Source organism: Polypterus senegalus, chromosome 4, assembly GCF_016835505.1.
Source record: "Polypterus senegalus isolate Bchr_013 chromosome 4, ASM1683550v1, whole genome shotgun sequence".
Classification (NCBI taxonomy): Eukaryota; Metazoa; Chordata; class Cladistia; order Polypteriformes; family Polypteridae; genus Polypterus; species Polypterus senegalus.
Genome location: NC_053157.1, coordinates 19,143,847 through 19,158,249, shown reverse-complemented (window position 1 = coordinate 19,158,249; position 14,403 = coordinate 19,143,847). Strand labels below are relative to the sequence as shown.

At 39.2% G+C, this 14,403-nt stretch overlaps 1 protein-coding gene across 1 annotated transcript in view; it reads right to left on the bottom strand.

The window, feature by feature from the left end:
- etfdh (electron transfer flavoprotein dehydrogenase) overlaps positions 1–14,403 on the bottom strand; it is a 49,459-nt gene that overhangs the window by 34,246 nt on the left and 810 nt on the right. Inside the window, exons 2-3 of the mRNA XM_039750309.1 lie at positions 5,314–5,472; positions 1,367–1,596 (exon numbers count right to left, since the gene is read on the bottom strand). Coding sequence (XP_039606243.1) covers positions 1,367–1,596; positions 5,314–5,472 — 389 coding nt within the window. The remainder of the gene's footprint in view (positions 1–1,366; positions 1,597–5,313; positions 5,473–14,403) is intronic.

Below are 14,403 nucleotides of genomic sequence, written 5' to 3'. Positions count from 1 at the left end.
TTCACAGGTAGTTTGGCCCACTCAGTTTGAGCAAACTGCTCCAGCTTTGTCAGGTTTGAAGGGGGTCTTCTCCAGAATGCATGTTTCAGTTCTTTCCTTAGATGGTTGATAGGATTCAAAGGCCACTTCAGAACAGTTCAATGTTTTCTTCTTGGTGCTTTTCGCTGTGTGTTTTGGCTTATTATCCTGTTGGATGATCCATGACCTGTGACTGAGAAAGAGCTTTCTGACACTGGGCAGTACGTTTTGCTCCAGAATGTCTTGATAGTCTTGAGATGTCATCGTTTCCTGCACAGACTCAGCAAAGCAGCCCCAAAATATAACTGAGCCTCCTCCATGTTTTACAGTAGGTATGGTGGTGTTCTTTCCTTTGAAAGCTGCATTTGTTCATCTGTGGATGCAGAGGTGATGTGATTTGCAAATAAGCTCCTGTTTTGTCTCATCTGTCCAAAATACATTCTCCCAGAAGCATCGTGGCTTGTCAATATACATTTTAGCAAATTCCAATCTGGCATTTTTATGTCTTTCTTTCTACAGTGGAGTCCTCCTGGGTCTTCTTCCATTAAGCCTACTGTAGCTCAAAAAGCAGCGGATGGTGTGATCAGACACTAATGGACCTTGACCTTGGAGTTCTGCTTGTATGTCTTTGGAAGTTGTCCTTGTCTTTGTGCCTAACATTCTCACTATTTTTCTGCCCATTCTGGGGTTGATTTTCCCTTGGCGGCCATGTCCAACGAGGTTGGCTACAGTCCCATGGACCTTAAATATCTTAATAATATTTGTGACTATCATCATGGGAACATCAAGCTGTTGGGGGATGGTCTTCTAGCCTTTGCCTTTAACATGCCTTTCTATCATTTTCTTTCTGATCTCCTCAGACAACTCCATGTTCAGTGTGGGACACATGAGGATGCCAAACAGCAGAGTTTACTCAGTTTTGGTTATTTGATTTTTAATTTCCTTATTCTGTATATACCATAGGTATATATGTCCATGAAAATGATTTGACCACTTTCAGAGTGATGTCCATGTATGCGTATATGTCAGGATGTGAGACTTTTGACATGACAACTCAAACGCAAATCACTCAACCTCAATGAAACCTAAAATAGTTATTGTTATTGCATAATGCTAGAAGACAACTGGTTTTGAGCAGAATCACTCCAATCGATTTTGCTGTAAATTAAATAAGATTGTGCGCTGCAATATTTTAGGGCTGAAAAATACAGCTTTTAGATAGAGAAAGTCAAGAGGGACAAGTGGACTGTAAATCACCTCCAATGTCAGCCTTACAATCACTTTTCACTTTGGTCTTAGGTACTGCACAAATACCAACAAGAATAACCCATAAGTTTGATATACTTACCCCTCTTTCTTTCCAGTCTGGAAAAAGCTCCTGTAATGACTTGGGCTCCAAACAAGCTCCTGAGAGAGTGTGAGCGCCTATCTGAGAGGCCTTCTCCACCACACACACACGGAGTTCTATTCCTTGTTCACTGGCAAGCTGTTTGAGGCGGATAGCAGCTGAAAGACCAGCAGGTCCTGCTCCTACTATTACGACGTCAGCCTCATCTGCAAACCTCTCCATACTTATCCCTTAAAAAAAATATATAGGATATTGCAGCAAAACAGTAGTCTTCAACAATTGAAAATAAAAGGTGAACGCCAAGATGATACTACAGTAGTTGTTTATGAGTACTACACCCTGGTACAGTATATTCAATTTTTGACCAGTGTCCTTCTAGTTGTGTTGTCATGAAGAATGGCTTTAACTGAGGCTACTGAAGTGTGCAATTTCCAAACAATTGTTCTAGTTTCTTTGTGACTTCATGGAAAATTTTTACTATAAAAATTTATTTTTCTCGTGCAAAAAAGAACCCTACATCAGTAAACAAGTTTATTGTGTTGTCTCTTTTACTATAAAGAAAATAAATGGAGACAATAGATGTAAACCATCATGTATCACAGGAGCTTGACCCTGACAGCTGATAAATATCCAGGTCCTAAATAGCATTGAAGATAATGGTTTGGTCATCCTTGTGAACTAACAGAACAGGCTGCCTACATAAAAAAGAAAGAAAGGTGCTATAGAGTTCTAGCAAGACACTACACTGGAAAAACTACAAGATAGCACATTCTGCCATGTCACTTTAAACTACTTTTCCAGCAATTTTCTGTCATAGCAGGTGATGGCTCCCTCCCGTAAAGGGCAGTCATTTAGTCCGACATTACCAGTGACTCACTCTAACTAGTCCACGACTCACCCGGACATAATCAAACAGGTTTAAATTTTGTTTTAATTCATAGTAGGGGGCATGCTCTTTGTGCATGAGAGCTGAAAACACATGAATGCTCATCTGGAAGTACAATTCATATAATGCAGCCATGACGTAAAAGGAACATTGGTGTTTTGAACCTCACAAACAGAAAAGAAGCTCATCTGTCTGATGGCTTTGTGTTTTACATATCATTACAGAATAGGAAAAAAAAAGGACAGAGATTGTGGCTGAACTCCGTATATCTGTTAACTCTTCATTATTTATTTACTTATTTTTACAATTATTACAGTTTTACTCTGTTGGCCTAGCTCTCTTTCTCATAGGTGGGGTTTGATTTGTTTCAATCACAGTTTTGTTAAACCTGACTTGCTTGTATGGAATGTTATTGGATTTTAATAAAATCAATAAAATGTCTAAAATAAAAAAAAACTTCTGACAGCACTGACTGTCAGGCAGCATATATTGGTTGTTAACAAATGGGGCAAGCAGCCATTTTGTTGGCCACGGAAAGCATAGCTCTTATGGCTGCAAGCAGAAAAAGAAGGATGAAAAAAAAAATAAATCACCTGAATTCTTATATGTTTCTATGTACAGAAGCCCAGTGGGGGCTGGCCGGGCTCGTGCCCTTGGAACTCCTGCAGATTTTGTTTTGTTTTCTCCAGTCCTTTTAATGTTTTTTTGTTTTTTCTGTCCTCCTGGCCACCAGACCTTACTCTATTCTTTGTTACTTAGTATTGCCTAATCATATTTTTTTTTCTTTTCTTTCTTCATCTTGTAAAACACTTTGAACAACACCATTTGTATTAAAATATGCTTTATAAATAAATGTTGCTGTTATTTTATGATTAAATGCTTGTTGTATATATACTTGTATGCATACATAACTTCTTGATGAATTAAAGAGCATATTTAAACAGTAAATGCTTCCTTACACACATGATTTTTGAGTAAACACCCCTTGGTTTTCTTTATCAAGAACTTTAACTTTTGCTCTCAAGGTTGCTCTAGACCAGGGGTTTCCAACCATTTTTCCCCCCCAAGAGCTACTTTTACAAAATGAAAATGGCTGAGAGTTACTCATGTTTTCTAACGTTTATTCTCATAGCTTATTTCAACCCAAACAAACTGAATAAGCTCGTTTTACCTGAACATTTACAAAATGTTGGTGTCCACAACTCACATTTTGCATTAAAACATCACAAAAAATACTTAGATCACCTGCAAGCGCATTTTGTATGTCTGTATGCATTTTCTAGTGTATCTCACACTATTGAATTAAAACATGAATGCTGTCAACACAAAACAATGCAATTCCAAATACACAGATATGACTTATTCTTTTGTCATTTTGTTCCATGTCATTGTTTCACTTTATTCACAGGTCCAGTTGCATGTGTGATGTGTTTTTTAGTTAGTCAGATGACTGGCTCTGCAGGGAGTCAACAAGAGAGGCAGGTGTCTGGTGGAGTGGAGCCACTTAGGTTCACTCTTATGGAGTCATTTCAATGTTCGTCTGTTAGTCTTGTTCTGAACTTTGATTTCATGACATTCACGTCAGACTCACAGAGGTATAGAGACCCAAGCAAAGCAGACATTTTCAAAGCTGCTTGGTGAAGATTCTTATAGTTATCTGGCTCTACTAAGCTCCAGAAATGCTGAGAATGCTGTTAAGACTTTAACTGCACATTATTTTGAAGGTTTACTAATATATAAAATCTAATGTCTCTCAGTATGTATGTTTGTCCACTTTTCACGTGAGAACTACTTAATGGATTTAGGTCGGATTTTTTCTATAATTTGCTTGAATATTCCGGTTGATTTTGCGACTTCTTTCATTTCGCTATGTATCATAGTTCGCTTGAGGTACCGATTTATGTGTGTGAACCCGAGAAACACGCAGCAGGCCAAGGGGAAGGGCCTTCCTCACTCACTCGCCAGCTTCAGAGCGTGTTCCTTAACTCCGCTTTGCTAGCGAATGAGAGAACAATTGAATTCAACTTTGTTTAATATTTAAAATTAAGTGTTACTTAGGTCTTGATGAGTTTGAGTCCGGATATTCTCTAAAGTGTATGCCACATTGAAAAGATAGATTGCAATTCAGATTGTGGAGCGTGATTTTGTGTTAAAAGGAACGTGATATGATTTTTTGGAAAGATCACCCACCCCTAATTTGACTAATCAAGTTTTCAAATTTATGTAGGATTCATTAACCCTTTGGTGAGCTACTTGGAAAGGGGTTGCGATCTACCGTTAGCTCACGAGCTCCGTGTTGGAGACCCCTGCTCTAGACCAAATAACATAAGCTTAAGTTTGCTAGGCAATGGAGATTGAAGAAATTGCACACAAGCATGCATGCAGAAATATAGTATGAAAATTAATATAGTAATACAGTTATGAACACACACACGCACCTGAATCAGTTGTAAAATGTGTGTTGTTTAAATTGGAGTTTCTGGTTTGTGCTTATTACTATTCACATATTTACTGCATTCATTTCTGAGTGTTGCACACTGCATTCATTTATGGATGCTGAGGAGCTTTATAACATACACTTCTTCAGAATATATATGGGAGATTCAAATTTGTGAAATCCAAAGTGTCATCCATGAGCCATATATAAATGTTAAGGCTAAAGGCTCGCTGGTTTAAAAAACTCTGTCAGAAGGAGAGGGAGATGGTGATGGATTTAAGAAGGGGAATGTTTTTCATAAAAGTTAGTCCTTTACCTTGTGCCTGAGCTACCTCACTGGACAGACAGGATTCAACCTGGAGCAGGCTAAGCACAAAGGCAGCCAGGGTTTAATTTATTTACTTTGTTTCCTTTGGAATTTTAATCTTCTTTCTGCACTTTTCCTCCCTTGTGCATTTGCTATTGTAAAATAAATATATGTGCCTTTGATATACCTACTATTTTGTCATTATTGAAAGTTCTGTAAATATGTCAGGAGGACACTTTCCATTCACAATGTAAATTCACACTGGAAAACCATAATTGTTGGATGCCATAAGAGAAAAGTAGATTTTTTTTCCTTACCTTCCCATCGTGGATCTTTGTCTCGTGGATAGACTGTGTAATGTGTTGTGATGCGAGGGACTGGTGAAGAAGAGGTGGAGGAGTTCAGTCTTGATACATGAAGAATGGGTGGAAGGCACTTTTTTCGTAGTCCTTTCACTAACCGCAGACACTGACATACTGTAAGAAGAAAACATCAAAAAATTACTGTGTAGAACAGTCACAATTGTTTTTATTGGCTAACAAAAGAAATGCTTTCTTGCCAAATTATACTCCAATGAGATTTAAACGAATCACCATTCTGTATATACTGTATATACTGTACATGGAGGCAAACTGACTGGTGCTGTTAAGAATGATGTCAAATCCTGGCCTAGTCCCTGTCTATAGGGAGGCAAGTGAAAGTTTTCAAGGGGGTGGCACTAATGAAGAGAAGGAATCACATTGCATGACAGTTGCAGTCAAAATATAGAACCTTTTTATTGAACAAATTTTGCAAACAACTTAAATTATCATTTTGACAACGTATTTTCAACCATCCAAAGAGGCATTTAAGTTGTATTGCACTGAACATGTCTAAGAAATATTTTTTGTAAACTAACTATACTTTCTGTTAATGTTAAACAATCTTTGTCCACTAACACATTAGCTATATGGATTGTAATGCCGTTGGTTATCTCGATCCACCACTTGCTTTTTTTTGTCGTAGGCAGTGCTTCTAGCAAACGTGTTTACCAGTGACGTCTGACTCGAGTGTCCTCTAGTTTTTTCAGTTTTACATGAGGACGTGGAGGGTGCCAATCTTAGTTCCATACATTCATGGTACTCCAAAGCATGTTTGTGGCTAAGGTGGTGCAACTAATTGCTTGTGTTGCCACTACCGGCGACAACTTTAGCTCGATAGCATTTGCAATAAATAGTTTTTTGGTCCACATCCAACATTTTAAAATCAAAGCATGTCCAGACAACAGACGGTTCCTTTTTTCAGCAATTGTTGTTCCGTGTCATCATGTTCAACTTTATCGTCTGCTACAGCTTCAAATTGAACTGAACTGGAGAGATTTTGTATGGAAGAATGGTCAAAAACACCTCCATCCAGAATCCAGACACTCATCATATAGGAGGCATCTAGAGGCTGTTATATTTGAAAAAGGAGGCTCAACTAAGTATTAAAGTAATATCTCTGTTGGGGTGCCCAAATTTATGCACCCGTCTAATTTTGCTATGATGCATATTTCATATTTTCTCACTACTGAAAACGGCAAATATAGGAGGCAGTGGGGATCGAACAGGGGACTCTTGATTACAAGTCAGCAAATCTTACCGCTACACCACAGAAGCTGTCATATCGTCCTTGAACCTTTTGTGAAAGTGTTTATTTTATCTTTGGACTTCAGGCTGCACACATTCTATAGTTAATGTCTACATTTTGTAACATTTATTACTAAAATATGAAAAAGTTTCTGTTTTAACAATGTGTTTACACAGATTATTGTAGAAACGGAACACACATGAAATGCATTTGTTCCAAATAACGATCTATTATTTCCACTCTAAAATTCCAGCAGTTCACTCCCAGATAATCAAATAAGGCACGAGCTGGGAAAACTCAGTGAACATTCTGCAACGATGGGAAGATGGAATAGCAGGCTGCTTGCTGCTTGTCTTAATCAGCACATTTACAGGACAAAAGACGCTGACGGAGAGGTGTGAACGGATTTAAGGTGGGCCGGATTTACGAGTTTTCTCATGGGCTCTGGTAATTCTAGTGTTAAGTGTGACATGCTGTCACAAGTCATGTAGCGTGGAGCTGGCTTTTAAAAAACTGTAGCTGCTGGATCTCATTGTCTTAAGCCAGATTTATACTTGACAGCTTATGGCTGCCACACATTCCCAGCGCTCTGCTGACGTGTCGTCACACACTATGATTACAAATTAACGAGACATGAGGGCGAGTTGCAGTGCCAAAAACTATTTTTTGCAGTGTGCTCAACTTGGTATGTGATGTCAGTATCACTGTTTACTATTAACATCTTCAAATCTTGTCAGCTTTGAAAGTGGATGTGGAAATGTGCAAGACAAAATGGAAGCAAATTTGAAACAGTTACGTCCATGCAAAGCTGAACATGTCAGAGAAAAGAAGGAGGGATTCAGCTGTTGCAAGACAACATGGTGTACCGGCAAGCCGCATCGCAGCTTCAATAGGATCAATGTGTGTGCTTCAATGTTTGATAAATGGTTTGATACTCAGGAAGCAAATCATCAAACTTAAATGCTGACATGCAAATGTATTTATGATGCTTTTCTTCATTTTTTTTGGGCACCCTCGTAACAGCATCAGAATGCAAAGAATTTTTATCTTTACCATCATTCTTCCCTCAACACACAACACAGAGAAACCGGACGTCGCTTTCACTCCATGGTGATTTCTCACATTGCTACCTGGTGGAACCCTCCTGATTTACTTAAAGTACGCACACAAGTATAATCAGTACACAGCTTGCATAGCAGCAGCGTCCACAAGCGCATGTAACGTAGTTTTAAGTATTTTCCCAGCCTTAAGGATGCCAATTAACATGACTAGGAATCAAAACTCCCTCATGACTTTTCAACAGTTTTAAAATTCTAAACACATAAGTGATTCTACCCACAAATGGTTAAAATAGAAGAAACTTCATGTTTTGGAATGGTCTGGTCAACGTCCTGACCTCAGTCCTACAGAAATGTTGTGAAGGACCTGAAGCAAGCAGTTCATGTAAGGGAGCCCACCAACACCCCAGAATTGAAGCAGTTCTGTAATTGGCTAAAATTCCTCCAAACCAGTAACCGCAAAGATTTAGTTAAAGTAATTACAGCACAAGAAGGGGTCACACGGGCTACTGAAAGCAAAGACTTGCATATTTTTTTCATACAAAATGTAATACAGTGGAACCTCGAGATACGAACAGCTCTGTATACAAGAAATTCAAGATAAGAGGAAAGTATGAGCGAAAAAGTTGGATATAAATACGAGCATTAGCTCACGTAACGAGCCACGAGCCAGGCTGTGGTTATGCGTGACGCGTTTCCTGATCCGCCTCGACTCGGGGATTCACCCAAGCTGACGCTGCCAGCCCGTCAGCTCACTCAGTGCTCCTTGTTCTCCCGTAGCGTGAGGATCTACGCGTTTGTGCGCTTGTGATTTCATTGTTTCGCTGTAGCAATTCGCCATATAGGCGTATCCAAAAATATCGTGGACATGCAGACGGAGAATAGGAGACGATTGCCCTCAAGAGGAGTACTAGGGTGTTGTACCGTGTTAGCCATTATGAATGTAGAGAAAAGCCAAGCAAAATGACACCTGTTATTGGCTAACTAAAAAGCGCGGGTATTTTGCTATATATATATATATATATATATATATATATATATATATATATATATATATATATATATATATATATCTATAGATAGATAGATATATAGATATATATGAGAACAACACTCATATAAATGACAAAACAATTACTTTAACAATCATGTTACGTTATTTTAAAAATTTTTCCTTTTCTTTTTCATAACTTCTTCTCCGCTGCGAAGCACGGGTATTCTGCTAGTGGTTTATAAAGCCTTAATTAATCTTGCTCCATCTTATATATTGGAATGTCTGACACCCTATATTCCAAATCGTAACCTCAGATCCTCAAATGAGTGTCTCCTTAGAATTCCAAAAGCTAAACTTAAAAGAAGTGGAGAGGCGGCCTTCTGCTGCTATGCACCTAAAATCTGGAATAGCCTGCCAATAGGAATTCGCCAGGCTAATACAGTGGAGCACTTTAAAACACTGCTGAAAACACATTACTTTAACATGGCCTTTCTATAACTTCACTTTAACTTAATCCTGATACTCTGTATGTTCAATTCATCATAACTATTCATAGTGGCTCTAAAATCCACACTGACCCCTACTCTCTCTTGTTTCTTTTTCCGGTTTCTTTGTGGTGGCACCTACTCAAAGCATCATGATTCTCCATCATTGATGGACTGAAAGCCAGAAGTCTACGTGACCATCATCATCAAGTTATTCCATGAGAATCCTAAATCCAAAAAGGAGTCCTAAAGAGGACTGTTTCATTTATGTTAGGTAGAATGCCCAGAGCGGACTGGGCAGTCTAATGGTCTGGAATCCCTGCAGATTTTATTTTTTTTCTCCAGCCGTCTGGAGTTTTTTTTTTGTTTTTTCTGTCCACCCTGGCCATTGGACCTTACTTATTCGATGTTAATTAATGTTGACTTATTTTTATTTTTTATTGTGTCTTCTATTTTTCTATTCTTCATTTTGTAAAGCACTTTGAGCTACATTTTTTTGTATGAAAATGTGCTATATAAATAAATGTTGTTGTTGTCAGCGCCTGATGCAAAGTCTCTGTTGTTGCACCATGGCGGCTGGTTTCCTTATTTGACATTGGTGACGATCAGAGTATTATATTCTTAGGTCTGAAGAGCAACTGTATTTTATTTATTCATTATATATATATATATATATATATATATATATATATATATATATATATATATATATATATATATATATATATATAGTGCATCCGGGAAAGTATTCACAGCGCATCACTTTTTCCACATTTTGTTATGTTGCAGCCTTATTCCAAAATGGATTAAATTCATTTTTTCCTCAGAATTCTACACAACACCCCATAATGACAACGTGAAAAAGTTTACTTGAAGTTTTTGCAAATTTATTAAAATAAAAAACTGAGAAATCACATGTACATAAGTATTCACAGCCTTTGCTCAATACTTTGTCGATGCACCTTTGGCAGCAATTACAGCCTCAAGTCTTTTTGAATATGATGCCACAAGCTTGGCACACCTATCCTTGGCCAGTTTCACCCATTCCTCTTTGCAGCACCTCTCAAGCTCCATCGGGTTGGATGGGAAGTCTCATCAGACCAGAGAATTTTGTTTCTCATTGTCTGAGAGTCCTTCAGGTGCCTGTTGGCAAACTCCAGGCGGGCTGCCATGTGCCTTTTACTAAGGAGTGGCTTCCGTCTGGCCACTCTACCATACAGGCCTGATTGGTGGATTGCTGCAGAGATGGTTGTCCTTCTTGAAGGTTCTCCTCTCTCCACTGAGGACCTCTGACAGAGTGACCATCGGGTTCGTGGTCACCTCCCTGACTAAGGCCCTTCTCCCCCGATCGCTCAGTTTAGATGGCAGGCCAGCTCTAGGAAGAGTCCAGGTGGTTTCGAACTACTTCCACTTACGGATGATGGAGGCCACTGTGCTCATTGGGACCTTCAAAGCAGCAGAAAGTTGTGCCTCAAGACAATCCTGTCTCGGAGGTCTACAGACAATTCCTTTGACTTCATGCTTGGTTTGTGCTCTGACATGAACTGTCAACTGTGGGACCTTCTATAGACAGGTGTGTGCCTTTCAAATCATGTCCAATCAACTGAATTTACCACAGGTGGACTCCAATTAAGCTGCAGAAACATCTCAAGGATGATCAGGGGAAACAGGATGCACCTGAGCTCAATTTTGAGCTTCATGGCAAAGGCTGTGAGTACTTATGTACATGTGCTTTCTCAGATTTTTTATTTTTAATAAATTTGCAAAAACCTCAAGTAAACCTTTTTCACATTGTCATTATGGGGTGTTGTGTGTAGAATTCTGAGGAAAAAAATGAAAAAGTGATGCGCTGTGAATGCTTTCCGGATGCACAGTATATATATATATATATATATATATACACTTACCTAAAGGATTATTAACACCATACTAATACGGTGTTTGACCCTTTAGCTTTCAGAACTGCCTTAATTCTACGTGGCATTAATTCAACAAGGTGCTGAAAGCATTCTTTAGAAATGTTGGCCCATATTGATAGGATAGCATCTTGCAGTTGATGGAGATTTGTGGGATGAACATCCAGGGCACGAAGATCCGTTCCACCACATCCCAAAGATGCTCTATTAGGTTGAGATCTGGTGACTCTGGAGGCCATTTTAGTACAGTGAACTCATTGTCATGTTCAAGAAACCAATTTGAAATGATTCGAGCTTTGTGACATGGTGCATTATCCTGCTGGAAGTAGCCATCAGAGGATGGGTACATGGTGGTCATGAAGGGATGGACATGGTCAGAAACAATGCTCAGGTAGCCCTTGGCATTTAAACGATGCCCAATTGGCACTAAGGGGCCTAAAGTGTGCCAAGAAAACATCCCCCACACCATTACACCACCCCCACCACCAGCCTGCACAGTGGTAACAAGGCATGATGGATCCATGTTCTCATTCTGTTTACGCCAAATTCTGACTCTACCATTTGAATGTCTCAACAGAAATCGAGACTCATCAGACCAGGCATTATTTTTCAGTCTTCAACTGTCCAATTTTGGTGAGCTCGTGCAAATTGTAGCCTCTTTTTCCTATTTGTAGTGGAGATGAGTGGTACCCGGTGGGGTCTTCTGCTGTTGTAGCCCATCCGCCTCAAGGTTGTGCGTGTTGTGGATTCACAAATGCTTTGCTGCATACCTCGGTTGTAACGAGTGGTTATTTCAGTCAAAGTTGCTCTTCTATCAGCTTGAATCAGTCGGCCCATTCTCCTCTGACCTCTAGCATCAACAAGGCATTTTCGCCCACAGGACTGCCACATACTAGATGTTTTTCCCTTTTCACACCATTCTTTGTAAACCCTAGAAATGGTTGTGTGTGAAAATCCCAGTAACTGAGCAGATTGTGAAATACTCAGACCGGCCCGTCTTGCACCAACAACCATGCCACGCTCCAAATTGCTTAAATCACCTTTCTTTCCCATTCTGGCATTCAGTTTGGAGTTCAGGAGATTGTCTTGACCAGGACCACACCCCTAAATGCATTGAAGCAACTGCCATGTGATTGGTTGATTAGATAATTGCATTAATGAGAAATTGAACAGGTGTTCCTAATAATCCTTTAGGTGCGTATATACACACACACAAGGCATCCTCTGTGGCTCCCCCTTTGCAGTAGTGAAACAGGACAAACTTCAAAAAGGAATCGCTAACTAAGGTGAGACAAGGTGTACTCCAAAATGCAGAGGTAGACCGACTACCCAGTCCTGATGTCACGCTTCCCCCTCCCCTTGGCCCACAGCCTCTGTCTGGGATTAGCTTGAATACATTGCTCCTGCAAGCAAACTAGAATTCTTAGCATGATGAAAGAAGTTGCAAAATCAACCGGAATGTTCAGGCAAATTCTAGAAAAAAAAAACCTGATCTAAATCCGTTAAGTAGTTCTCTTGTTCGCTAGCTAAGCAGATATAAGAAACACCCGAGGCTGGCGAGTGAGTGAGTGAGCCCCTCCTCCCAGCGGCCCACTGCACCTCTCTTGAATTCGTGCAAATAAATTGGTGATGCAACCAAACTACGATACTTAGTGCGATGAGAGAAGTCACAAAATCAACCAGAATGTTCAAGGAAATTATAGAAAAAACCCCAATCTAAATCCATTAAGTAGTTTTCTCGTGAAAAGCTGTCAGACATTCAGACATACAGACATACATATACAAACAAACACACACACACATACATACATACATGCATGCATATATGCAGTCTCCTCCACATTTATTGTCACCCTTTTGAAAGAGGAGTTAAGGGTTATAAACAAATTCACCTTTGGGTGAAATGTGATACTGAAAAAAATGAGCAAAATTCAACAACTTAGGTAAATTCATTTTGTGAACAAAATAATTCCTGATCAAGAAATAATTATTTCTAACAAAACAACACGTTTCACAATTAATGGTACCCCTGCATTTAATACTTTTTACAGCCTCCATCAATAAAAAAGCAGTCTTTTCCAATAACGCTAAAAAATATGGAGCAAGCAATCAGAGATCACTCCTCTTCACAGAATCCCTCCAGTTCATCCAGGGACTCTCTTGTTCACTCTCCTCTTCAGCTCACCCACAGGTTTTCAACGGGGCTTCAGGGACTGAGATAGCCATGGCAGGAGCTTGTATTGATTTGGCCATATATTCTGGATCATTATCCTGCTGGAGGATCCAACAACGACCAAGTTTTAGATTCATGACAGAGGCAGCCAGATTTAAGATCTCCCGGTGTTTCATGGATTCCTTAATACTATGTGCCCTAACAAGGTTTCCAATGCCTTTTGAGGAAAAACAGCCCCTATAACATCACAGATCTTCCACCATACTTGACCTTTGGGATTTTTTTTTTTGTGGTATAGCTACCCTTCTTCCTATGCCAAAATCACCTTGAGTGTTTGTTGGCAAAAAGCTAAATTTGTGCTTCCTCAGACCATAGAAAATGGTCCCAATCCAAGTTCTAATAGTGTTGAGAAAAGGTGCGGGCATTTATGGTTACATGACAGGACAGGCTTTTTATCCTACCATGCCTTCCAAATAATCTGTTGGCATGGAAGTGGCATCTCATGGTAGTTTGGGAGACTCTAATATGTTTTTTTTTCTGTTTTTCTCGAACAGTGATCCTGGGGAATTTTATTTTTACCTCTCTTACCATCCTGCTCACTGCACTTTGGGGTCAAAATAAACTTGGGTCCTCTTCCAGGCAACTTGGATAACAGTTCCAGTCGATGTGAACTTATTAGATATGGGCATTTTCAGTCGAATAGCTTTTTTTTTTTTTTTTTTTGAATCGATATTCCCTGACTTATTAAAGTCAATACACAGCCTTCCTTTATCCGAATTGTGTGTTCTCTTATCTTTTGGATTTTGATGAATAAGAGAATTTGGACTTTGTGCCACCTCATATTTATACCCCAGTGATATGGGAGGTCATGGATTACTGCTTGAAACTTCCCACACACTCTGATCAACTTACAAAAAAGTAAGATACAGATGGAAAAAAACGTTTCAGTTACACTTTATTCATAAGACTTTGGGCTTCCAATAATTGTGGCATGTATGGTTTTAATAAAAATAATTATTTCACGATTAGGGATTATTTTTGTCATGAATTTATTTCGGTTAAAGGGTGGATTTCTATTATGTTTCCAGTATGAGATTAAAGGACCTGAGCAGAAGATAATTTTTTATAACCCTTTTTATTGTGGCGGGGATTGAACTGAATTTGCTCCTCCAG